This window comes from Pseudochaenichthys georgianus, unplaced genomic scaffold (assembly GCF_902827115.2).
Source record: "Pseudochaenichthys georgianus unplaced genomic scaffold, fPseGeo1.2 scaffold_828_arrow_ctg1, whole genome shotgun sequence".
Classification (NCBI taxonomy): domain Eukaryota; kingdom Metazoa; phylum Chordata; class Actinopteri; order Perciformes; family Channichthyidae; genus Pseudochaenichthys; species Pseudochaenichthys georgianus.
Window position 1 is genome coordinate 3,535 of NW_027263376.1, and position 26,512 is coordinate 30,046.

Genomic DNA, 26,512 nt, shown 5'->3' on the forward strand with positions numbered 1-26,512 from the left:
AACTTTTATTTTATTTTATTATTCCCATATTTAATTATGCATGTATTCATTAACTCTCCTCGTATTTATTTATTCCTGTATTTATTTGCACGATTATTTATTATGTTATAATTGTATTCCTGTTTTTATTCATACATTAATTTATGCATTTATTTATTTATATATTATGTCATGTTCCTATTCATCATATTTCACATCATTGATCCAGATCTGTGCAGTAACTAAAGGTATTAAATACATGTAGTGGAGTAAAAGTACACCATTTATCTCTGAACTGTAGAGGAGTACCACGTAGCATAACATGGAAATACTCAAGTAAAGTACAAGTACCTCTAAACTAAGTGTACTTAGGTACAGAGTAAATCTACTTAGCTACTTCCCACCTCTGGTATTAATTTACACACAAAATATACTGCTATACGTTTTTTTATACCAAGGTGTACTTATCAGCCATTTGTTTTTACAGCGTTTGTATTCTTATAATTGTTTTGGAGCTGTAAAAACACAGGGGGGAGAGCAGGTTCCTCCCGGGGTCCCTGAACGCCTCACGGAGAGTGCAGGGTATTTAACATTCTGCCCCGGACAGCAAGCAGGTTGTTGCGCATGCGCAGCCCATTGACCGTGCATGAATACGGAGCGAGGAGAGGACAGCAGCACAGGGAGGACCAGGAGGACATGGAGGGACCCGTCTGCACCCCCGGGGAGAAGAAGAAGAAGAAACATGAAGAAAAGGAGGAGGAGAAGAAGGAGATCCCGGACAGGGTGACTCTGAAGAAGGAGATCGGGCTGCTGAGTGCATGCACCATCATCATAGGTGAGAACAAACATTATGGGAAGAGGAGGGGGTGGGGGTGGGGGGGGGCTTTACTCTGAAGACAAAACAGAGATCACTTTATTCTGAAGAACTTTAGAAAAACACGTCTTTGTTTCTGCAGAACTCACACATTACAAACTAGTGTTAACAACATATTGGACTTGAGTACTCAGATCTTGTAGTAAAAGTAAAAGTACTCAGATCTTGTAGTAATAATGAAATAATAATGAGTTCCATTTATAAAGCACTTCATATTTGAATGCAAATCCCGAAGTGCTACAAGTAGTGAGCATGAACAGTATAAATAAACATTACACAACACGGTAGAATTAATTAAAAAGCAATAAAAAAATAAAAATAAATAAAAATAAAAATAAAAGGGTGATAAAAAGGGCAAAGGCTCTTTTGAAGAGATGGGTTTTGAGGCCTTTTTTAAAAGCCTCCACGGTCTGTGGTGCTCGTGCGGTCGGGGAGAGCGTTCCACAGGCTGGGGGCAGCCGAGCAGAAGGCCCGGTCTCCCAGAGCACGGAGCTTAGTCCTGGGGGGGTTGAGGAAGTTGGAGTTGCTGGAACGGGTGGTCCGCAAGGAGGTATGGGGGGTGAGGAGTTCCTCGAGGTAGGGAGGGGCAGTTCCATGGACAAAGTAAAAGATCCATAGTAAAAGTAAAAGTACTCAGATCTTGTAGTAAAAGTAGAATTACTCAGATCTTGTTCTTGAGTAAAAGTAGAAGTACTCAAGTCGTGTACTTGAGTAAAAGTAGAAGTACTCAGATCTTGTACTTGAGTAAAAGTAGAAGTACTCAGATCTTGTAGTAAAAGTAGAATTACTCAGATCTTGTTCTTGAGTAAAAGTAGAAGTACTCAAGTCGTGTACTTGAGTAAAAGTAGAAGTACTCAGATCTTTTACTTCAGTAAAAGTAGAAGTACTCAGATCTTGTAGTAAAAGTAGAAGTACTCAGATCTTGTAGTAAAAGTAGAAGTACTCAGATATTGTTCTTGAGTAAAAGTAGAAGTACTCAGATCTTGTACTTGAGTAAAAGTAGAAGTACCAGAGTGTAGGAATACTCTATTACAGTAAAAGTACTGCATTCAAAATGTTCCTCAAGTGAAAGTAGAAAAGTATTCTCATCTAAATATAGTGAAAGACAGTGAAAGTAGTCGTTGTGCAGATTGGTCCATTTCAGAATAATATATATATATGTTTTATAATGATTGATCATGAAAGTGTTCTCAGAGCTGGTGAAGGAGCAGCTAGTCTGAAGTACTTTGTAGACTGCAGGGTAGCTGGTGAAGGAGCAGCTAGTCTGAAGTACTTTGTAGACTGCAGGGTAGCTGGTGAAGGTGCAGCTAGTCTGAAGTACTTTGTAGACTGCAGGGTAGCTGGGGAAGGTGCAGCTAGTCTGAAGTACTTTGTAGACTGCAGGGTAGCTGGTGGAGGTGCAGCTAGTCTGAAGTACTTTGTAGACTGCAGGGTAGCTGGGGAAGGTGCAGCTAGTCTGAAGTACTTTGTAGACTGCAGGGTAGCTGGTGGAGGTGCAGCTAGTCTGAAGTACTTTGTAGACTGCAGGGTAGCTGGTGGAGGTGCAGCTAGTCTGAAGTACTTTGTAGACTGCAGGGTAGCTGGTGGATTCACTCCAGGTGGAACTAAAGTCTGATTCAACACTTCATTCATCCACATCTGAGAAGTAACTAAAGGGATTAAGTACATGTAGTGGAGTAGAAGTACACCATGTACCTCTGAACTGTAGAGGAGTAGAAGTACAAAGTAGCAGAACATGGAAATACTTAAATAAAGTACCTCAGATTTGTACTTAAGTAAATGTAGTTCCCACCTCTGGTTGTGTTAAGTGCTTACGTGGCTGAAATATCTGAAGAGCAGGAAGTATGGTCAGGCAGAGGAACATTGTCCGCTGGAGCAGAACGGACAGCAGGCGGCAGGCCGTTGGTGTTCATGCACCTGCCGGAGGTCATGGAGCCACGTCTGGAGATCCAGCTCCAAGTCAAAGTCCACTTGTCAATCTTTCCGTTTGTGTACAGACAGAGAGATCGAAATACTGTGTCCCACAATCCCGAATACAAAAACTACATATATATAAAAATATGTATGTGGGTCATTCCAGAATTGGAGGACAATTCAGACACCAACATTTTTGAAAAATGAACCTTTTATTTAATTTAATTTTTTATGTATTTATGAAAAACAGATAATAAACCACAAAAAAAGTGATTTGCCAGCTCGGCATCACATGTATATTTTCCTATGAAGAATTACCCCTGCTACTCTAATTACAGTAACAGGGTTGAAAAGCAATGCTACTTTGAGCTCCAACCTCAGGAAGTATCGCTAGATGTATATGTAGATGTTTATTAATGTATAAAGCCGTTTTAGGAAAGCTTCCTCTGTACAGATGTGCCAGATTTGCTCCAGTTTGTGACTCCTACAACCTCAGATCCAGTGCCTGGATACGGGTCCAGGTGCCTGGGTACGGGTCCAGGTGCCTGGATACGGGTCCAGGTGCCTGGATACGGGTCCAGGTGCCTGGATACGGGTCCAGGTGCCTGGGTACGGGTCCAGGTGCCTGGGTACGGGTCCAGGTGCCTGGATACGGGTCCAGGTGCCTGGATACGGGTCCAGGTGCCTGGGTACGGGTCCAGGTGCCTGGGTACGGGTCCAGGTGCCTGGGTACGGGTCCAGGTGCCTGGGTACGGGTCCAGGTGCCTGGATACGGGTCCAGGTGCCTGGATACGGGTCCAGGTGCCTGGATACGGGTCCAGGTGCCTGGGTACGGGTCCAGGTGCCTGGGTACGGGTCCAGGTGCCTGGATACGGGTCCAGGTTCCTGCCGTGCGGACTGAGGCCGGGAAAAGGAGTCTTTTTTATTCTGGTCCTTGGTCTTGGAACGACCTTCAGTCACGCCTCAAACTGAGGGCACTTGTCTCAATAGCATGCTTTAGATTGAAGTTGTCTGAAGTCCTTACCAGCAGCTGCTCGTGCAGTGATAAGTAGTGCCTTTCTTACTGTCCTGATGCTCAATGTAGGGACTGCTTTTCTATCTTTTGTTTTCTTAGTTGTGTTCTCTGTATTTTATGTGTGTGTTCTGTGTAACGTTGCTGCCTTCTTGGCCAGGTCAGCTTTGCAAATGAGATTCTATCTCCATGCTTTTATCTGGTGAAATGAAGGTTAAATAAAGGTTAAATAAAATAAAAAGATGTAGCATGTAATGCTACTTTCAAGGCAAGGACACACTTGGATATCTAATGCAAGAAAGACAACTTTGAAATGAATATGCTTTATTCTGATAACATGAGTAACAGGGCTGAGTGGGTCGGAGTGCCACACTCTGTTAAGACTGGAAACATTGTACAAATATGAAAAATCAAAGAGAGGACTTAGTTGTGGTCTACCCAGAACATGGCTTGCTGATGTCACTTCCTGTGTGTCATCTGACTTACAGTTTGTTCACTTCCTGTGCCGATCTAAACAGGTTTGGGTAGCAGGGTTGAACGCATGTTGAGGGACACCTTCTGTGCAACATTACTGTTATCTAAAATGTGTTTATGATTTAACGAATAGATTTTACCCTTACAAGAGACATCAACAGAATGATACCAAAAACAGTAAATAAAATCCCTTTTTAAATGTTATATTTGACACGTTGGTCACCAAGAAGCGGGGACAAGAGAAAAATGCCATTTAGGGGATGTTCGAGAGCCATTCGATCATTTAAATAATATTTTGAAACCACTTTTTCTACAACTTGATATACCTGTTGTCTCAAGACAAGTATGTTTAACACAACAAGTGCATGTTTTAGCATTTTGGGCATGGGTTATTAGATTCTTTAAATGGGGGACATGTCCTCCAACTCTGGAATGACCCAGACACCTGTACCCAATCAACAGACACATTTATACACGTGCACACATTAAGACATGAATGAAAGCACAACAATCAATATATAGGAAATAACAGTTCTCTCAGCTCTACGCTTTCTGACAGAACTTCAACCAAACGTCACATTCTGTATTCCATGAAAAAAAAAAAAATTAACGCCACTAATTATTTTAACGCGATTAACGCACGTGTATTTTTTTTCCTCGGCCGCCCCGTAGCTTCAGAGCGCATCGAGTTTAAAATACTATCTGCAAGCTGATGCTGACAGCTTGTGGCAGAACACACTTCCACGCTCACCGGCAGGCACCGACTGGCCATCGGGAGGACCGGGAGGGTGGGTGTGTGTGTGTGTGTGTGTGTGTGTGTGTGTGTGTGTGTGTGTGTGTGTGTGTGTGTGTGTGTGTGTGTGTGTGTGTGTGTGTGTGTGTGTGTGTGTGTGTGTGTGTGTGTGTGTGTGTGTGTGTGTGTGTGTGTGTGTGTGTGTGTGTGTGTGTGTGTGTGTGTGTGTGTGTGTGTGTGTGTGTGTGTGTGTGTGTGTGTGTGTGTGTGTGTGTGTGTGTGTGTGTGTGTGTGTGTGTGTGTGTGGCGCGAGCGAGAGAGAGACCTTACGTGTATTGTTGTTGTTAGCATCTGGTGCATATACGGAGCTGTTTCAATGAAAACAGAGGAGTGTAGTGCCGAGAGATAGGGAGTCAGAGGCGGTGCAATGAAGGTGCAAAAGGGAACTTTATTAGAGAGTAATTAAGGTCGTGTTATCCGGTTGCAGTCCGGGAAGAAGAGAGTGAAGTCAGGAGGGGAGGCAACTATTTTAAATAACTATAGGCCGTCTCTAAGTGGTCAGTTCTGGCTAAGGCTCTTGAACGCCTAGTGAGTGAACAGGTAAAGGACTTTTTATGTACAAATGTCATCCTGTCTAAACATCAGTCAGGATTCAGAAAGAAGCGCAGCACCATCACTGCCACAATGAACGTGTGAATGACAATACGAGTATTTTAGATAATAAGCAGCGTTGTGCAGCTCTGTTTGTTGACCTTTCCAAAGCGTTTGACACCGTTGATCATCGCATCTTAAAGCAGAGGCTACTCAGTATCGGCATATCCAGCAATGCAGTGGGTGGTTTGAGAACTACCTTTCTGAAAGGTCCCATGTGTTCATTTTGATGGACTGTCTTCTGAGTGGTTAAACATTTCTAATGGTGTACCACAGGGTTCTGTTTTAGGACCACTTTTATTCTCCATCTATATCAACAGTTGAGGTGAAAATGTGGATGAAGCTACTTTACTACTATGCGGATGATACCGTGATGTTCTGTGCAGGTCCCTCATTCAGGAGGCTGGTGTTAAATTACAGGCTGTTTTTAACATTATTCAGACTCAGCTCTCTGAACTAAAGCTTCTTTTAAATGTGGATCAAACCAAGGTGATGCTCTTTTCTAAAGCTAAACAGACTCCAGAGCCTGTTTTAGATATTGTAACTACGCAAGGAATAAAACTTGAAGTGGTTGCCTGTTACAAATACCTGGGTATCTGGCTTGATGATTGTCTCTCTTTTAAACTTCAGGTCAATAACCTGCTTAAAAAGCTGAGGGTGAGGCTAGGGTTCTTTTTCAGGAACACGTCCTGTTTCTCCTTGAGGCCAGGAAGAGGCTCTGTGACCTTTGACCTGTGCTGGACTCTGGGGATCTGGTCTATATGAATGCACCTGCCAATTGCCTGAACAAGTTAGATGCTGCGTATCACAGCGCACTGAGTGGCTACTGCCTGAGATCGAATGCCAATGTGCCAACTGTTAGGACTGTCTAAAGCCCCTGTCACACTGTCCCGAAGTTGACACCCGATGGACACACGAATATGGAACTGTGAATTTCGCACGAAGATGGCCCCGAACCACACGCGAAGGCAACATTTACATTACATTTAAGATATACAACTGCAATGAAAGTACCAAAAACAATTATGTTACAGTACTATGATACTGTACTGATATTTTCAGACTGTGTTCTTTACTTTATCCGTCTTTATATGAAGAAAATATTACGTTTTCTCCGTCATGTTGTTTCCATAACAACAACAACTTCCTGTCAACTCTCCTTCAAAATAAAATATTATATCCTTTTCAGTTTCACAGAACACAAATTGGGTTATTTACATCATATGTTTACATGATTTTGTTGTGCAATAAAACAACCCGATGGACACACGATAAAGGAAATGTTCAAATTCGGCTGTGATCGTAGCATCGGGCCATTCGTGAGGGCATCCGCTGGCGGAGTTTCTCAGGCTCCGGCAGCATCTTCGTGAGCGGAGGCAAAATCTTTGGCATACCAAAAAATTGCCGAAGGACCTTGCGAAGGTTCATTTTCGTGTTGAATTCGTGTGTCCATGTTGCCCTTCGTAAGGCCATCGTGAGGGCATCTTGTTATCCTCGGTGCCATCGGGCATTCGCCCCGATCAGAGTGAGGGCGAATGCACCGATGATAACACGAAGTTGACACGACTTGACAAGATGCCCTCACGAGTGCCTTACGAAGTTGCCGCTCACGAAGTTGCTGCCGGAGCCTGAGAAACTCCACCGGCGGTCATACGAAGGCTTAGATGCCCTCACGAACGGCCCGATGTTGCTACGATCACAGCCGAATTTGAACATTTCCTTTATCGTGTGTCCATCGGGTGTACATTTCGGGACAGTGTGACAGGAGCTTTAGGGAAGACAGCTTTTAGATGCGCAGCTCCTCTGTCTTGGAATAGTCTGCAATTGAAATGGAAACTGAACAATCTGGTGCCACTAAATGTTTTTAAAGCTCGGTTGGATGCTACTCAATCGGAAGCTGTTGGTACCTGCACATGTGGATCATTATGTAAATGATGCTGGATGATGTCCTTTTGTTGTTCTATTTATGTTTTTATGTTTAATGTGGAACCTACTTGAGCAGGTCTCCCTTGGAAAAGAGATCAATGAAAAGAGGTGAGCGTCTCCTGTGAGTGTTGTGCAGCATGGAGCTAAGCTCTGCTTCTCCATGTTCAGTCTGAGTCTGGGTTCAGTTTGAGTCTGGGTTCAGTCTGAGTCTGGGTTCAGCTTGAGTCTGGGTTCAGTCTGAGTCTGGGTTCAGCTTGAGTCTGGGTTCAGTCTGAGTCTGGGTTCAGTCTGAGTCTGGGTTCAGCTTGAGTCTGGGTTCAGTCTGAGTCTGGGTTCAGCTTGAGTCTGGGTTCAGTCTGCGTCTGGGTTCTGCTTGAGTCTGGGTTCAGCTTGAGTCTGGGTTCAGCTTGAGTCTGGGTTCAGCTTGAGTCTGGGTTCAGCTTGAGTCTGGGTTCAGCTTGAGTCTGGGTTCAGTTTGAGTCTGGGTTCAGCTTGAGTCTGGGTTCAGCTTGAGTCTGGGTTCAACTTGAGTCTGGGTTCAGCTTGAGTCTGGGTTCAGCTTGAGTCTGGGTTCAGTTTGAGTCTGGGTTCAGCTTGAGTCTGGGTTCAGTCTGAGTCTGGGTTCAGCTTGAGTCTGGGTTCAGCTTGAGTCTGGGTTCAGTCTGCGTCTGGGTTCTGCTTGAGTCTGGGTTCAGCTTGAGTCTGGGTTCAGCTTGAGTCTGGGTTCAGTCTGAGTCTGGGTTCAGCTTGAGTCTGGGTTCAGCTTGAGTTTGGGTTCAGCTTGAGTCTGGGTTCAGCTTGAGTCTGGGTTCAGCTTGAGTCTGGGTTCAGTCTGAGTCTGGGTTCAGTCTGAGTCTGGTTCAGCTTGAGTCTGGGTTCAGTCTGAGTCTGGGTTCAGTCTGAGTCTGGGTTCAGCTTGAGTCTGGGTTCAGCTTGAGTCTGGGTTTAGCTTGAGTCTGGGTTCAGCTTGAGTCTGGGTTCAGTCTGAGTCTGGGTTCAGTTTGAGTCTGGTTCAGCTTGAGTCTGGGTTCAGCTTGAGTCTGGGTTCAGCTTGAGTCTGGGTTCAGTCTGAGTCTGGGTTCAGTCTGAGTCTGGGTTCAGTCTGAGTCTGGGTTCAGCTTGAGTCTGGGTTCAGCTTGAGTCTGGGTTTAGCTTGAGTCTGGGTTCAGCTTGAGTCTGGGTTCAGCTTGAGTCTGGGTTCAGTCTGAGTCTGGGTTCAGCTTGAGTCTGGGTTCAGCTTGAGTCTGGGTTCAGCTTGAGTCTGGGTTCAGTCTGAGTCTGGGTTCAGCTTGAGTCTGGGTTCAGTCTGAGTCTGGGTTCAGCTTGAGTCTGGGTTCAGTCTGAGTCTGGGTTCAGCTTGAGTCTGGGTTCAGCTTGAGTCTGGGTTCAGTCTGAGTCTGGGTTCAGTTTGAGTCTGGGTTCAGTCTGAGTCTGGGTTCAGTTTGAGTCTGGGTTCTGCTTGAGTCTGGGTTCAGTCTGAGTCTGGGTTCAGCTTGAGTCTGGGTTCAGTCTGAGTCTGGGTTCAGCTTGAGTCTGGGTTCAGCTTGAGTCTGGGTTCAGTCTGAGTCTGGGTTCAGCTTGAGTCTGGGTTCAGCTTGAGTCTGGGTTCAGTCTGAGTCTGGGTTCAGCTTGAGTCCTGGTTCAGCTTGAGTCTGGGTTTAGCTTGAGTCTGGGTTCAGCTTGAGTCTGGGTTTAGCTTGAGTCTGGGTTCAGCTTGAGTCTGGGTTCAGTCTGCGTCTGGGTTCAGTCTGAGTCTGGGTTCAGTCTGAGTCTGGGTTCAGCTTGAGTCTGGGTTCAGCTTGAGTCTGGGTTCAGTCTGAGTCTGGGTTCAGTTTGAGTCTGGTTCAGCTTGAGTCTGGGTTCAGCTTGAGTCTGGGTTCAGCTTGAGTCTGGGTTCAGCTTGAGTCTGGGTTCAGTCTGAGTCTGGGTTCAGTTTGAGTCTGGTTCAGCTTGAGTCTGGGTTCAGCTTGAGTCTGGGTTCAGTCTGAGTCTGGGTTCAGTCTGAGTCTGGGACGGAGGACCAGCTGTTTCCTCTCATGAATATATAGACTGGGTGTCAAACTCAAGGCTCGGGGGCCAAATCCGGGCGCGGCCTCATTTCACGTGGCCCGCAAGACCTTGCAAAGGATATTATATACAATTGGTGTAATATTTGATTTCAATTATTTGCGCTAGACTTCTGCTTTCAGACGGAGTTATTTATGAAGTTACCAGAACTGATAACTAATAATATAATATAATACATTATTTCATATATATTATGTATGTATATTTATATAGAGAAGCTAAGAGTGTGCAAAGCTGTCATCAAGGCAAAAGGGGGCTGATTTGAAGAATCTAAAATATAAATCATATTCTGGATTTTTTAACACTTTTTCGTCCACTAGATAATTCCATATGTTCTTTTATAGTTTTTTTTATTTATGAACAGAGGGTCTAAGGACAGAGGGTCTAAGGACAGAGGGTCTGAGGACAGAGGGCCTAAGGACAGAGGGTCTGAGGACAGAGGGCCTAAGGACAGAGGGTCTGAGGACAGAGGGTCTAAGGACAGAGGGTGTAAGGACAGAGGGCCTAATGACAGAGGGTCTGAGGACAGAGGGTCTGAGGACAGAGGGTCTGAGAACAGAGGGTATAAGGACAGAGGGTCTAAGGACAGAAGGTCTGAGGACAGAGGGTCTGAGGACAGAGGGTCTGAGGACAGAGGGTCTAAGGGCAGAGGGTCTAAGGACAGAGGGTCTGAGGACAGAGGGTCTGAGGGCAGAGGGTCTGAGGACAGAGGGTCTGAGGACAGAGGGTCTGAGGACAGAGGGTCTGAGGACAGAGGGTGTCGTATTGTCATACTGATGTTCTGTACACACTGTGAAGTCCACTGAGACAAATGTAACATGTGTGATATTGGCTATAAATAAACATTGATTAATCTACAATGTAGAAAAGTATTTAAATAAATAAAAGCCTTCGAATGAGAAGGTGTGTCCAAACCTTTGACTGGTGCTGGACATTTATAAAGTCACAACCGGCCCTTTGAGTGATGCTGACGTGGCCCGCGGTGACATAGCGTTGGACCCGCTGACACAGAGAGGCTGTAAGCAGAACTGATTGTTCCTCTGAGGATGAAGCTGCTCTGTTCCTGCATTTCAGATCCATTGTATATTGACTTTCTTTATTATTTTATTAAATATAACAAAAGAGAAACTTTGTCCATGAAGCATGTATCAGTTTCTCTTAAGAACTTCCTCCACACATTCAATCAAACTGCACTTTCACTAACACTTCCAACACGAACCTGCATTTTATGTGAGTGAAGCGGCAGGAGTTCAAAGGCTTCAAATCACGAGGCATTACATTAAGTGAAAGAGAGAAAGAGAGCCGGTCACTCCTTACTTTGCTTATCAGAGGCATTTAGGAAGGAAGGAAGGAACGGATAAACAAACAATTACACAGTTAAAATTATGTATATAAAAGTAAGGATTTTCAATATAAACAAACAATAAATACAAATATTTGTATAATCAGAAGAACTTAGAGTAAAATGTCCATACTAAATATATATAATAATATATATAATATATGTGGAGGCGTGTGGCGCAGTGGGTTGGGCAAGACACTTCACCCGAAATTGCTCCTGTGGGGATTGCCCACAGTATTGAGTATGTAAGTCGCTTTGGATAAAAGCGTCTAATAAGTAACATGTAATGTAATATAAATGTATAAACACAAACATTTTAAGTCCAAGAAAAAAACGATAAAATCAAATATAATTTTGAAAAGTTGGAAAAAAAATCCAATAAAAAAGAATCATAAAAAGAGACATGAATACAAACACAGAAAGTTAAATAAACAATGTTATTAAAAGTATTTATCTATATACCCGAAGTTAAATATCCAACAGATTGATAACAAGTTCAAGTAAAAGTGTGCACATTGTACTTCAATGCATATCCGAATGTACCGTGGTGTGTGTATTGCACAGTTTGAAAAGCTTTGGCTGCTCGAGGTGCCAGACACAGTTAGTTAAATGTGAACCCCGGAGTATTTCCTGGTGCTGGTGATCCCCTCCCCTGGATAATTTATGTCGGGTTATGTAATGGCCGTCTGTGCCACTTGGCTGCCTTCTGCCGTGCTACTGGTAGCGCTGTAGTGTGAATGCGTGGATGTGCTGGTACTCTACACTGCATACTGAGGCTCTGTGCAGCGGGGATTGTCCCGGCTGAGTGATGGCCTTTACCGCCTTCTCCAACTCACTCCGAGCTACAGCGCTTTGTCTCTTGATGCCCTATAGAAACTCAGAGGGGAACAGTATGTGGAGTCGACAAGTTAGCTGAAGTTAGCTGCATCAGATCACATTGGCAAATTGAAATTCAAAACTTAAAGGTGGGGTCGGTAAGTTTGAGAAACCGGCTCGCGATTTGCTTTGACAACAAATCCATAAAACACGTCATCTGTGGAAGCCGTGGCGCTGTAAAAAGCACGACCCATCATCTGATCCGGCTAAAGTAACTGGATGGCCTACCTGCCTGTCAGCCTTCCATCGGGGCACACACTTATCTCGTGCCCTCATTGGTCATGTGCGCGTTCGTGTGTGTTGGAGGCGGGGCTCTGTGAGGAAGTTGCAGATTTTTTTTCCGGCTGTGTATTTTCAAATTCTAGCGCACTCAAGCTGGTTTCTCCAAAATTACCTACCCCACCTTTAAGGGGAAAGTCATTTTTAAAAAGTGAAAAAGAAAGAAGTTTCTTGGAAAGTTAGGGAGTTTTTCAAAGAGTGAAATACATTTAGTGAAGCTGAGGGTCCTGAGGAACGTACGTTAGGAAATGCAACAAGTTAGCTGAAGTTAGCAGCATCAGATGAATCCTAAAACTTAGGGGAAACATACTTTACCGCCTTCTCCAACTCACTCTGAGCTACAGCGCTTTGTCTCTTGATGCCCTGTATAAACTCAGAGGGAACGGTTAGTGGAGCTGAGGGTCCTGAGGAACGTACGTTAGGAAACGCAACACGTTAGCTGAAGTTAGCTTTAAGTTAGCTTTAAGTTAGCATCATCACATTTTGAAAGTTAAGGGAGAAGTCATTATTTGAAAAGAAAAATGACATGTTAAGCGTCCTTTTTGAATCATGAAACGTAGGGGAAACATACTCGCTCTGTCTTTCGATGCTGTATAAACTCTGAGGGGAACAGTATGTACCTACGTTAGCAAACGCAACAAGTTAGCTTCACGTTAGCAGCATCTGATGAACCATAATATTTAGGCGAAACTTACTTTACCGCCTTCTCTAACTCACCTTCAGACATTTGTTGAAGAGTAAAAGAAAATGTCAAGAAGATGTTGGAAATAGGTAGCTATGTTAGCAAGCGTTGAACTTCTTTTAATGTTTGACTTTCTTCTTTACCTGAGGAAATTACGTTAGCAATTGCAACAAGTTAGCTGACGTTAGCTTTACGTTAGAAGCATCAGATGGTTAAGGGTAAGGGAAAGTAATTTTTGAAAAGTAAATGTTAAGCGTCCTTTTTCTAATCCTGAAACGTATGGGAAACATACTTTACCGCCTTCTCCAACTCACTCTGAGCTACAGCGCTTTGTCTCTTGATGCCCTGTATAAACTCCGAGGGGAACGGTTAGTGAAGCTGAGGGTCCTGAGGAACGTATGTTTGGAAACGCAACAAGTTAGCTTAAGTTAGCTTTACGTTAGCATCATCACATTTCACAGGGGAGAAGGGGAAAGTCATTTTGGAAAAGTTAAATGTTTAAAGTCCTTTGAAACATGAAGAGGTCCTCAGGTTTGAGTCTATCTATCCATCCATCTACCCATCCATCCATCTACCCATCCATCCATCTATCCATCCATCGATCCATCTATCCATCCATCTATCTATCCATCCATCCATCTATCCATCTATCCATCCATCTATCCATCTACCCATCCATCCATCTATGCATCTATATATCCATCTATCCATCTATCCATCCATCCATCTATCTATCCATTTATCCATCCATCTATCCATCCATCCATCCATCCATCCATCCATCCATCCATCCATCTATCCATCTATCCATCCATCTATCCATCCATATATCCATCTATCCATCCATACATCCATACATATATCCATCTATCCATCCATACATCCATACATCCATCCATCCATCTATCCATCCATCCATCCATCCATCTATCCATCCATCCATTTCCTCACTTGTTTATCTTAACAACCTTAACAAACCCTTTTTTATTTGTAGACATGACATCCACCATCTCCACATTCTGTCTGGATAATAAGTATTTTATTTCTGGTAACTCAGAAACAGAAAACATACAGCTTTCAGTATTTAATACCTGATCCTCCCTCTCCTCAGGGAACATCATCGGCTCCGGGATCTTCATCTCTCCAAAGGGGGTCTTGGAGCACTCTGGCTCGGTGGGCGTGGCCCTGGTGGTCTGGGTGATGGGAGGCTGCATCGCGGCACTGGGCTCGCTCTGCTACGCTGAACTGGGCGTCACTATCCCCAAATCTGGAGGAGACTACTCCTATGTGACGGAAATATTCGGAGGTTTGATGGGGTGAGTGGAAAGCAGTACAGGGATGACGTGTTTTTGTAGTGAGACCCTGAAGGCAGCATCTCCCCGGTTCTATTCACTAAAATGCAATTGAGATGTTCCATTGGATTATTTTTTGAAAATAATATAATAATAACGGTGGTGACTTCACGTCACCACCGCTAAGCTAAAGGAGGCTAATGTTGGGCTATAAAGGAACTACAGCACGGTCACATGACTTCACGTCACCACTGCTAAGCTAAAGGGGGCTAATGTTGAGCTATAAAAGAACTACAGGACGGTCACATGACTTCACGTCACCACCGCTAAGCTAAAGGAGGCTAATGTTGGGCTATAAAGGAACTACAGCACGGTCACATGACTTCACGTCACCACCGCTAAGCTAAAGGAGGCTAATGTTGGGCTATAAAGGAACTACAGCACGGTCACATGACTTCACCTCACCACCGCTAAGCTAAAGGTGGCTAATGTTGGGCTATAAAGGAACTACAGCACGGTCACATGACTTCACGTCACCACCGCTAAGCTAAAGGAGGCTAATGTTGGGCTATAAAGGAACTACAGCACGGTCACATGACTTCACGTCACCACCGCTAAGCTAAAGGTGGCTAATGTTGGGCTATAAAGGAACTACAGCACGGTCACATGACTTCACGTCACCACCGCTAAGCTAAAGGTGGCTAATGTTGGGCTATAAAGGAACTACAGCACGGTCACATGACTTCACGTCTCCACCGCTAAGCTAAAGGTGGCTAATGTTGTGTGTGATGACGTTTAGTCGTCTCTTTTAGACTCTTGTTAGCAACCACCGTTTTTAATTGAGTTTAAGGGGTGTAGGGAGAGAGGGAGGAATTGATAAATAAATGTAGGGAGGAATAAAGGCATGTTGGAAAGGAGGGTTGAATGTACGCAGGGATGAATGTTTGAAGAGTAAAAGGGTGGTTCCTGACAACGGAGAAAAGTTGATAAAAGTGGTTAAAGGTGTAGTGACAGTGTTGCCATGCTCCCAAACTTAAGCTATAACTAATCCTCTTCATCACTGATTTGTTTTTCATTGTCTTCCTCTCTCGCAGGTTCCTGCTGTTGTGGAGCGCCGTCCTCATCATGTACCCGACCACGCTGGCCGTCATCGCGCTCACCTTCTCCAACTACGTCCTGCAGCCCGTCTTCCCCGACTGCGTTCCTCCGTACATGGCGACACGCATGCTGTCCGCCGTCTGCCTCCGTAAGTGGACGCCTGAAGCCACGTATATGCTCTTTCTTTTCTGAGTAAAAGTTTAGAAAATCTGATATTTTTGTAGTTTGACGTGCAAGCTTTTCTCTAAGTGATGTAGCGCTGCTGTCATATATTACTCAGTTTCAACCCCAATACATACATTTAGATTTCTCTATAGAGGCTTCTGGAAGTGAGACTGTTAAATACCGCGGTGCTCATTCAGGAGGAGGATGGAAGTAAACAGAATGAGAAACAGCTTCATTTCTTCTCTGTTTCTGATGCACTTTAGATTGTGTATCTTTATCCTGATCTCTCCTCTCTAATGGTGATGATGACACAGCTCATCAATAAACTACATGCTCCTCCTAGAGGAAAGGAAAGGAGGTGTCAAACTTCCTTTATAACCTCCTTTAGCTTAGGAACCACTGGACCTCCCTCACCGAAAGGAGAGGAGAAAGTGCTGCCCCACAATGCATTGCAGCCGCAGCATTTTTACATTGCATTTAGCTGACGCTTTTATCCAAAGCGACTCACAATAAGTGCGTTCGACCAACAAAATACAAACTTGAAGGAAACAGAATCATAAAGTACATCAGGCTTCATAGAGCCAAACATTTCAAGTGCTACTCAGCTGGCTTTAGAGGAGCCAGTCCTTTATTAGTATATAAGTGCTTTGTTAGTAATTCTATCCTCGAGGTGGAGTCGAAAGAGATGAGTTTCAGTCTGGAAGGTGTGTGAGCTTTCTGCTGTCCTGATGTCAATGGGAGCTCATTCCACCATCTTGGAGCCAGGACAGCAAACCCACGTGTTTCTGCTGATGGAACTTGGGTCCCCCTCGCAGCGAGGCTGCAGCGAGTCGTCTGGCTGATGCAGAGCGGAGTGCACGTGCTGGGGTGCACGGTTTAACCATGTCCTGGATGTAGGAAGGGCCAGATCCATTCGCAGCATGGTACGCAAGCACCAGGGTCTTGAAGTGGATTCTAGCAGTTACCGGAAGCCAGTGGAGGGAGCGGAGGAGCGGAGTGGTGTGGAACATTCAGGAAGGTTGAAGACCAGACGAGCCGCTGCATTCTGGATGAGCTGCAGAGGTCGGATGGCACATGCAGGCAGACCAGCAGGAGGGAGTTGCAGTAGTCTAGGCGTGAGGTGACGAGAGCCTGGACCAGAACCTGCGTGGCTCTCTGGGTCAGCTGGGGACGCGTCCTCCTGATGCTGTAGAGCGTGTATCTGCAGCAGCGGGTTGTAGCAGCGATGTTTGCAGTGAAGGACAGGTTGTTATCTAGGGTCCCACCCAGAGTCCTTGCAGTCTGAGTCGGGGAAACAACAGAGGGGCCGATGTTGATGGTCAGGTCAAGAGAGGGACAACCTTTTCCTGGAAGGAAAAGCAGTTCAGTTTTGTCAAGGTTGAGCTTGAGGTGATGAGCGGACATCCACTGAGAGATGTCAGCTAGACGAGCAGAGATGCGTGCGACGACCTGGGTCTCTGAGCGGGGAAAGGACAGGATTAGTTGGGTGTCGTCAGCGTAGCAGTGGTATGAAAAACCATGCGGGCTAATGACAGATCCGAGCGAGTTTGTGTACAGGGAGAAGAGGAGGGGACCAAGAACAGAGCCCTGAGGGACCCCTGTAGTTAATTGACAAGGGTCGGACTCAGACCCTCTCCAAGTGACCCTGTAGGTGCGGTCTTTGAGGTATGAGGTGAGGAGGGAAAGTGCAGAGCCTGAAACTCCAAGTTCTTGGAGAGCGAAGGAGGATCTGATGATTCACCGTGTCGAATGCAGCAGACAGGTCCAACAGGATGAGGACAGAGGAGAGGGAGGCTGCTTTAGCCGTGTGCAGTTCCTCAGAGACAGCAAGGAGGGCAGTTTCTGTGGAGTGACCTGCCTTGAAACCAGAATTTGCCGTCACACAACAGTCGGCCGTTCACGGAAACAACCGATTATGATGGAGAAATTATATTATGAAAGTTACGGTGATTATTAAGCTTTTTAAAACGTATGTGGTAAGTTACAAAGTGCTTTGTTCTGAACGTTCATCAGTATCATAATCAAAGAGAGAAATATGAACGTTAGTTTTTACTGAAATGATCAAATAAAGTCAACATTTCAGTCTTTACTGAGCTGTGTGGGGTTTGTTCAACTTCTAAAAGATGTTTGAATGGTGATATACACAGTGATAGATGTTAAGGACTAACGTTTATAATAAATACATCTGTATTGATTTAAGATCTTTCCATCAATCATACGTATTGGGATCATGTGTATTAATGTGGACCGGAGGGAGAGGGTGACGAGCATAAGTTTCACTTTCCTTTTTTATTTCAATTCCAACTTTGGTCCTGAAGAATCTGTTTCTCTGTTGTCCACGTTCATAAAGCAAAGCAGCAGCATCAGAGCACGGAGCAGAGTCTCCAGATGAGTTCACAGCAGTCCCTCGTTCTTATTGAACATCCATGTTTGTAGTCCGCTGTATAGAAAACTGTAGTTTCCATGGTTACCCCACAGCAGCAGACGCACACAATGACGTCCGCTGGCGCATCATAAACACGTCGGATAGTGAAAGTGCCGTCGATTCTCTAAAGTACCGCAGTCTCTTCTCCTAAGTCCTTTTGAACTCTCCTATCCACTATCCCTTAACCCCGTGACCTTTCAATAGTGTGCCCAAATAATTGAACACTTTGAGAAAGCTTTATTAGCACAACTGAACATGTACAATCTGGAGGACTCACTGTCTGGGTGTGTTTCTGGTGACCCAAGTGGTGCAATTTGAACCTGTGATACGTTTAATATTAGTTGTATTCGAATAGAGAATATCTTTATCAGTGTAGCATAGATACTGCACTAGGTGTCAAAAAGAAGTATTGTAAGAATATATATGTATTGTTTTTCTAACAAAGTGACGAACATGGTTGACATAATACATTTAATTAAAGTCAACGTTTCCGTCACTGTGTGCACCATTCATCCACACAGCCGCTTTGTCTTTTCAAGAGATGAGGTGGGAAGTAGTGGAGTACAAATATGTTGAACCCAAATACCTGTACTTTCTACTTCTCTCATGTTGAACACAAATACCTGTACTTTCTACTTCTCTCATGTTGAACACAAATACCTGTACTTTCTACTTCTTATATGTTGAACTCAAATACCTGTACTTTCTACTTCTTACATGTTGAACTCAAATACCTGTACTTTCTACTTCTCACATGTTGAACTCAAATACCTGTACTTTCTACTTCTCTCATGTTGAACTCAAATACCTGTACTTTCTACTTCTCACATGTTGAACACAAATACCTGTACTTTCTACTTCTTACATGTTGAACCCAAATACCTGTACTTTCTACTTCTCTCATGTTGAACTCAAATACCTGTACTTTCTACTTCTTACATGTTGAACTCAAATACCTGTACTTTCTACTTCTTACATGTTGAACCCAAATACCTGTACTTTCTACTTCTCTCATGTTTGAACTCAAATACCTGTACTTTCTACTTCTTACATGTTGAACTCAAATACCTGTACTTTCTACTTCTCACATGTTGAACTCAAATACCTGTACTTTCTACTTCTTACATGTTGAACTCAAATACCTGTACTTTCTACTTCTCACAACAGCTGGTTCCTTTAGTCTGAATGTGTGTTGGTGCGTGGTCATTATTCTTTAGAGTCACTGCGTGCCTATTGGTTGGAACACTATCCGTGTATCCATCACTTCCTGGTCTTCTCTAAAGAAGAGGGACCAATGGAAACGTTGTCATGTTGCCGTTGTTCAGCATGGAAACATTCATTAGCTAACAATGACATTATTGTTCTGTTAATATAAAGGGAGGTCAGGTACTCTTTAAAGCAGCTGCTAGTTATGGGTACTTTCTCCTGAAGTACACTTCAAAGCCTCTTTGCTTTGACTTGAGTAAAGAAGTTTAGTCAGTACTTCTACTTTCACCATAGTATTTTTAAACATGACTATCTGTACTTCTACTTGAGTAAAGGATGTGTGTACTTTTGCCATCTCTGTTCATGAGTAAATAACGTCTGGCTTCAAATCCCGTCTGCGGGGTGAAGTGGCGGGACTTCGGGGTGTGATTCCTCGCCTCTGACGCCATCATTCACGCTGGTTTTTGGATATGGACGCTGAAACGTGAGCTCTAAATGTAGGGATGGTGGGGGGGGAACGGAAGTGGTTTGTTTAGCGGGGCTGACAGCTTGTCTTTGTGTCGGAAAGCGAGGCCACCATGAGAGCAAAGCCGGTGACAATGATGGATGAGGTGAAACAATCGCCCTGCCCTCCCTCCATCGCCCGTTTCCCACATTCCTGCCACCCAGGGCAACTGGCCGCCCACCAGAAACACACCAGAAACCATCAACGGTTACCCAATGGCAATGGTGCTGATATATTTAAAGGGACAGTTCACCCCAGAGTCAAAAAACGCATTTGTTTCCTGATTTAGAGATGTCTGCCTTCTGGTTGTTGTGCTTAAAACGCAAAAAAACATGGAAAATAGAGTTCATTTGAATGGATATAATGGAAGATAATCCATAGTTAGCAGTTTCAAGTGGTCTATTTCCTGCCATATAATCTTATCGGTGGTGACGTGAAGTCATGTGACCGTGCTGTAGTTCCTTTACAGCCCAACATTAGCCACCTTTAGCTTAGCGGTGGTGACGTGAAGTCATGTGACCGTGCTGGTAGTTCCTTTATAGCCCAACATTAGCCACCTTTAGCTTAGCGGTGGAGACGTGAAGTCATGTGACCGTGCTGTAGTTCCTTTATAGCCCAACATTAGCCACCTTTAGCTTAGCGGTGGTGACGTGAAGTCATGTGACCGTGCTGTAGTTCCTTTATAGCCCAACATTAGCCACCTTTAGCTTAGCGGTGGTGACATGAAGTCATGTGACCGTACTGTAGTTCCTTTATAGCCCAACATTAGCCACATTTAGCTTAGCCGTGGTGACGTGAAGTCATGTGACCGTGCTGTAGTTCCTTTACAGCCCAACATTAGCCACCTTTAGCTTAGCGGTGGTGACGTGAAGTCATGTGACCGTGCTGTAGTTCCTTTATAGCCCAACATTAGCCACCTTTAGCTTAGCGGTGGTGACATGAAGTCATGTGACCGTACTGTAGTTCCTTTATAGCCCAGCATTAGCCACATTTAGCTTAGCCGTGGTGACGTGAAGTCATGTGACCGTGCTGTAGTTCCTTTATAGCCCAACATTAGCCTCCTTTAGCTTAGCGGTGGTGACGTGAAGTCATGTGACCGTGCTGTAGTTTCCTTTATAGCCCAACATTAGCCTCCTTTAGCTTAGCGGTGGTGACGTGAAGTCATGTGACCGTACTGTAGTTCCTTTTATAGCCCAACATTAGCCACATTTAGCCTAGCCGTGGTGACGTGAAGTCATGTGACCGTGCTGTAGTTCCTTTATAGCCCAACAGCGCCACCTTTAGCTTAGCGGTGGAGACGTGAAGTCATGTGACCGTGCTGTAGTTCCTTTATAGCCCAACATTAGCCGCCTTTAGCTTAGCGGTGGAGACGTGAAGTCATGTGACCGTGCTGTAGTTCCTTTATAGCCCAACATTAGCCACCTTTAGCTTAGCGGTGGTGAAGTGAAGTCATGTGACCGTGCTGTAATTCCTTTATAGCCCAACATTAGCCACCTTTAGCTTAGCAGTGGTGACGTGAAGTCATGTGACCGTGCTGTAATTCCTTTATAGCCCAACATTAGCCTCCTTTAGCTTAGCGGTGGTGACGTGAAGTCATGTGACCGTGCTGTAGTTCCTTTATAGCCCAACATTAGCCTCCTTTAGCTTAGCGGTGGTGAAGTCATGTGACCGTGCTGTAGTTCCTTTATAGCCCAACATTAGCCACCTTTAGCTTAGCGGTGGTGACGTGAAGTCATGTGACCGTGCTGTAGTTCCTTTATAGCCCAACATTAGCCTCCTTTAGCTTAGCAGTGGTGACGTGAAGTCATGTGACCGTGCTGTAGTTCCTTTATAGCCCAACATTAGCCACCTTTAGCTTAGCGGTGGTGACGTGAAGTCATGTGACCGTGCTGTAGTTCCTTTACAGCCCAACATTAGCCACCTTTAACTTAGCAGTGGTGAAGTCATGTGACCGTGCTGTAGTTCCTTTATAGCCCAACATTAGCCACCTTTAGCTTAGCGGTGGTGACGTGAAGTCATGTGACCGTGCTGTAGTTCCTTTATAGCCCAACATTAGCCTCCTTTAGCTTAGCGGTGGTGACGTGAAGTCATGTGACCGTGCTGTAGTTCCTTTATAGCCCAACATTAGCCACCTTTAGCTTAGCGGTGGTGACGTGAAGTCATGTGACCGTGCTGTAGTTCCTTTACAGCCCAACATTAGCCACCTTTAGCTTAGCAGTGGTGACGTGAAGTCATGTGACCGTGCTGTAGTTCCTTTATAGCCCAACATTAGCCACATTTAGCTTAGCGGTGGTGACGTGAAGTTATGTGACCGTGCTGTAGTTCCTTTATAGCCCAACATTAGCCACATTTAGCTTAGCGGTGGTGACGTGAAGTCATGTGACCGTGCTGTAGTTCCTTTATAGCCCAACATTAGCCACATTTAGCTTAGCGGTGGTGACGTGAAGTCATGTGACCGTGCTGTAGTTCCTTTATAGCCCAACATTAGCCTCCTTTAGCTTAGCGGTGGTGACGTGAAGTCATGTGACCGTGCTGTAGTTCCTTTATAGCCCAACATTAGCCACATTTAGCTTAGCAGTGGTGACCTGAAGTCATGTGACGGTGCTTGTAATTCCTTTATAGCCTAATGTTAGCTTTTTACTTTAGAAATCATAACGTGGTGTTAATATGTGGAGATTATCTAAACTTGTAAATATCATAAACGTTTGTTTGACAGACCAACGCAGTGTTGATTTATTTCTGATTGTGTTGAATTGTTTCTGCTTAGTCCTGCTGACCTGGGTGAACTGCTCCAGCGTCCGCATGGCGACGAGGGATCCAGGACGTGTTCACGGTGGGGAAGCTGATGGCGCTGGGTCTCATCATCGTTGTCGGCCTCGTCCAGATCTGCAAAGGTAACTCTCAGAATGTTAAGTAACATGGAAATAAATGTAGAGGTGTAGGAAGTATTCAGATCCTTTTTTTCTACAGTCCTCTCCAGCTGATGTTCAGTTTCATATCAGTATGTAGTGTCTCTACTTTAAAGAGTCCTCTCCTGCTAATGTTCAGGTTCATATCAGTATGTAGTGTCTCTACTTTAAAGAGTCCTCTCCTGCTGATGTTCAGGTTCATATCAGTATGTAGTGTCTCTACTTTAAAGAGTCCTCTCCTGCTGATGTTCAGGTGTATATCAGTATGTAGTGTCTCTACTTTAAAGAGTCCTCTCCTGCTGATGTTCAGGTGTATATCAGTATGTAGTGTCTCTACTTTAAAGAGTCCTCTCCTGCTGATGTTCAGGTGTGTATCAGTATGTAGTGTCTCTACTTTAAAGAGTCCTCTCCTGCTGATGTTCAGGTGTATATCAGTATGTAGTGTCTCTACTTTAAAGAGTCCTCTCCTGCTGATGTTCAGGTGTATATCAATATGGAGTGTCTCTACTTTAAAGAGTCCTTTCCTGCTGATGTTCAGGTGTATATCAGTGTGTAGTGTCTCTACTTTAAAGAGTCCTCTCCGGCTGATGTTCAGGTGTATATCAGTATGTAGTGTCTCTACTTTAAAGAGTCCCCTCCTGCTGATGTTCAGGTGTATATCAGTATGTAGTGTCTCTACTTTAAAGAGTCCTCTCCTGCTGATGTTCAGGTGTATATCAGTATGTAGTGTCTCTACTTTAAAGAGTCCTCTCCTGCTGATGTTCAGGTGTATATCAGTGTGTAGTGTCTCTACTTTAAAGAGTCCTCTCCTGCTGATGTTCAGGTGTATATCAGTATGTAGTGTCTCTACTTTAAAGAGTCCTCTCCTGCTGATGTTCAGGTGTATATCAATATGGAGTGTCTCTACTTTAAAGAGTCCTTTCCTGCTGATGTTCAGGTTCATATTAGTATGTAGTGTCTCTACTTTAAAGAGTCCTCTCCTGCTGATGTTCAGGTGTATATCAGTATGTAGTGTCTCTACTTTAAAGAGTCCTCTCCTGCTGATGTTCAGGTGTATATCAGTATGTAGTGTCTCTACTTTAAAGAGTCATCTCCTGCTGATGTTCAGGTGTATATCAGTGTGTAGTGTCCTCTACTTTAAGAGTCCTCTCCTGCTGATGTTCAGGTGTATATCAGTATGTAGTGTCTCTACTTTAAAGAGTCCTCTCCGGCTGATGTTCAGGTGTATATCAGTATGTAGTGTCTCTACTTTAAAGAGTCCCCTCCTGCTGATGTTCAGGTGTATATCAGTATGTAGTGTCTCTACTTTAAAGAGTCCTCTCCTGCTGATGTTCAGGTGTATATCAATATGGAGTGTCTCTACTTTAAAGAGTCCTTTCCTGCTGATGTTCAGGTTCATATTAGTATGTAGTGTCTCTACTTTAAAGAGTCCTCTCCTGCTGATGTTCAGGTGTATATCAGTATGTAGTGTCTCTACTTTAAAGAGTCATCTCCTGCTGATGTTCAGGTGTGTATCAGTATGTAGTGTCTCTACTTTAAAGAGTCCTCTCCTGCTGATGTTCAGGTGTATATCAGTATGTAGTGTCTCTACTTTAAAGAGGTCCTCTCCTGCTGATGTTCAGGTGTATATCAGTATGTAGTGTCTCTACTTTAAAGAGTCCTTTCCTGCTGATGTTCAGGTGTATATCAGTGTGTAGTGTCTCTACTTTAAAGAGTCCTCTGCTGCTGATGTTCAGGTGTATATCAGTTTGTAGTGTCTCTACTTTAAAGAGTCCTCTCCTGCGGATGTTCAGGTGTATATCAGTATGTAGTGTCTCTACTTTAAAGAGTCCTCTCCGGCTGATGTTCAGGTGTATATCAGTATGTAGTGTCTCTACTTTAAAGAGTCCCCTCCTGCTGATGTTCAGGTGTATATCAGTATGTAGTGTCTCTACTTTAAAGAGTCCTCTCCTGCTGATGTTCAGGTGGTATATCAGTATGTAGTGTCTCTACTTTAAAGAGTCCTCTCCTGCTGATGTTCAGGGTATATCAGTGTGTAGTGTCTCTACTTTAAAAGAGTCCTCTCCTGCTGATGTTCAGGTGTATATCAGTATGTAGTGTCTCTACTTTAAAGAGTCCTCTCCTGCTGATGTTCAGGTGTATATCAATATGGAGTGTCTCTACTTTAAGAGTCCTTTTCCTGCTGATGTTCAGGTGTATATCAGTGGTGTAGTGTCTCTACTTTAAAGAGTCCTCTCCTGCTGATGTTCAGGTGTATATCAGTATGTAGTGTCTCTACTTTAAAGAGTCATCTCCGGCTGATGTTCAGGTGTATATCAGTATGTAGTGTCCTCTACTTTAAAGAGTCCCCTCCTGCTGATGTTCAGGTGTATATCAGTATGTAGTGTAGCTCTACTTTAAAGAGTCTCTCCTGCTGATGTTCAGGTGTATATCAATATTGGAGTGTCTCTACTTTAAAGAGTCCTTTCCTGCTGATGTTCAGGTTCATATTAGTATGTAGTGTCTCTACTTTAAAGAGTCCTCTCCTGCTGATGTTCAGGTGTATATCAGTATGTAAGTGTCTTCCTACTTTAAAGAGTCATCTCCTGCTGATGTTTCAGGTGTATATCAGTGTGTAGTGTCCTCTACTTTAAAGAGTCCTCTGCTGCTGATGTTCAGGTGTATATCAGTATGTAGTGTCTCTACTTTAAAGAGTCCTCTCCTGCTGATGTTCAGGTGTATATCAGTATGTAGTGTCCTCTACTTTAAAGAGTCCTCTCCGGCTGATGTTCAGGTGTATATCAGTATGTAGTGTCTCTACTTTAAGAGTCCCCTCCTGCTGATGTTCAGGTGTATATCAGTATGTAGTGTCTCTACTTTAAAGAGTCCTCTCCTGCTGATGTTCAGGTGTATATCAGTATGTAGTGTCTCTACTTTAAAGAGTCCTCTCCAGCTGATGTTCAGGTGTATATCAGTATGTAGTGTCTCTACTTTAAAGAGTCCCTCTCCTGCTGATGTTCAGGTGTATATCAGTATGTAGTGTCTCTACTTTAAAGAGTCCTCAAGTGTCATTTCAATTAAATAATTGTGTAAATAATATGAATGCATGATATTTTGTCCTGCAGGGAACTACGAGGCTCTGACTCCTCAGGTGGCGTTCTCCATGGAAAGGACTCCGACAGTCGGTCAGATCGCACTCGCTTTCCTTCAGGCGTCCTTCGCCTTCAGCGGCTGGAACTTCCTCAACTACGTCACGGAGGAGGTGGTGGAACCCAGGCGGTGAGTTTATATACACTATCAAATATATAAACGCTTCTCTGCATCTTACTCAACATCCTCCATCCATTTTATCTTATTGCTTGCTCGCTCACATTGTTCTGGGCTTTTTCTTCACCTGTACCCAATGGTACCGATACATTTAAAGGGACGTGCACGCCAGAGTAAAAAAACGCAAGTGCTTCCTGAGTTTCATTAGTGCTTAAAGCCGCCAAAAAACACAGGAAATCTCAAATAAAGTTGAGTTCAATCGATAAGATGGAAGAGGATCCACAGAGAGCAGTTTCAGGTGGTCTATTTCCTTTTTACCAAACTACACTGACCAAACCATATCACCTTAGCAGTGGTGACGTGAAGTCATGTGACCATGCTGTAGTTCCTTTATAGCCCAACATTAGCCTCCTTTAGCTTAGCGGTGGTCACGTGAAGTCATGTGTCCGTGCTGTAGTTCCTTTATAGCCCAACATTAGCCTCCTTTAGCTTAGCTGGTGTGACGTGAAGTCATGTGACCGTGCTGTAGTTCCTTTATAGCCCAACATTAGCCTCCTTTAGCTTAGCGGTGGTGACGTGAAGTCATGTGACCGTGCTGTAGTTCCTTTATAGCCCAACATTAGCCTCCTTTAGCTTAGCGGTGGTGACGTGAAGTCATGTGACCGTGCTGTAGTCCCTTTATAGCCAACATTAGCCACCTTTAGCTTAGCGGTGGTGTTGTGAAGTCATGTGACCGTGCTGCAGTTCCTTTTATAGCCCAACATTAGCCACCTTTAGCTTAGCGGTGGTGACGTGAAGTCATGTGACCGTGCTGCAGTTCCTTTATAGCCCAACATTAGCCTCCTTTAGCTTAGCGG

At 44.2% G+C, this 26,512-nt stretch overlaps 1 protein-coding gene across 1 annotated transcript in view; it reads left to right on the forward strand.

Moving 5' to 3' along the window:
* Positions 1-643: 643 nt before the first annotated feature.
* Positions 644-26,512, forward strand: part of slc7a10b (solute carrier family 7 member 10b) — a 49,923-nt gene continuing 24,054 nt past the window's right edge. Inside the window, exons 1-3 of the mRNA XM_034080026.2 lie at positions 644-814; positions 13,921-14,125; positions 15,196-15,347. Coding sequence (XP_033935917.1) covers positions 676-814; positions 13,921-14,125; positions 15,196-15,347 — 496 coding nt within the window. The 5' untranslated portion in view covers positions 644-675. The remainder of the gene's footprint in view (positions 815-13,920; positions 14,126-15,195; positions 15,348-26,512) is intronic.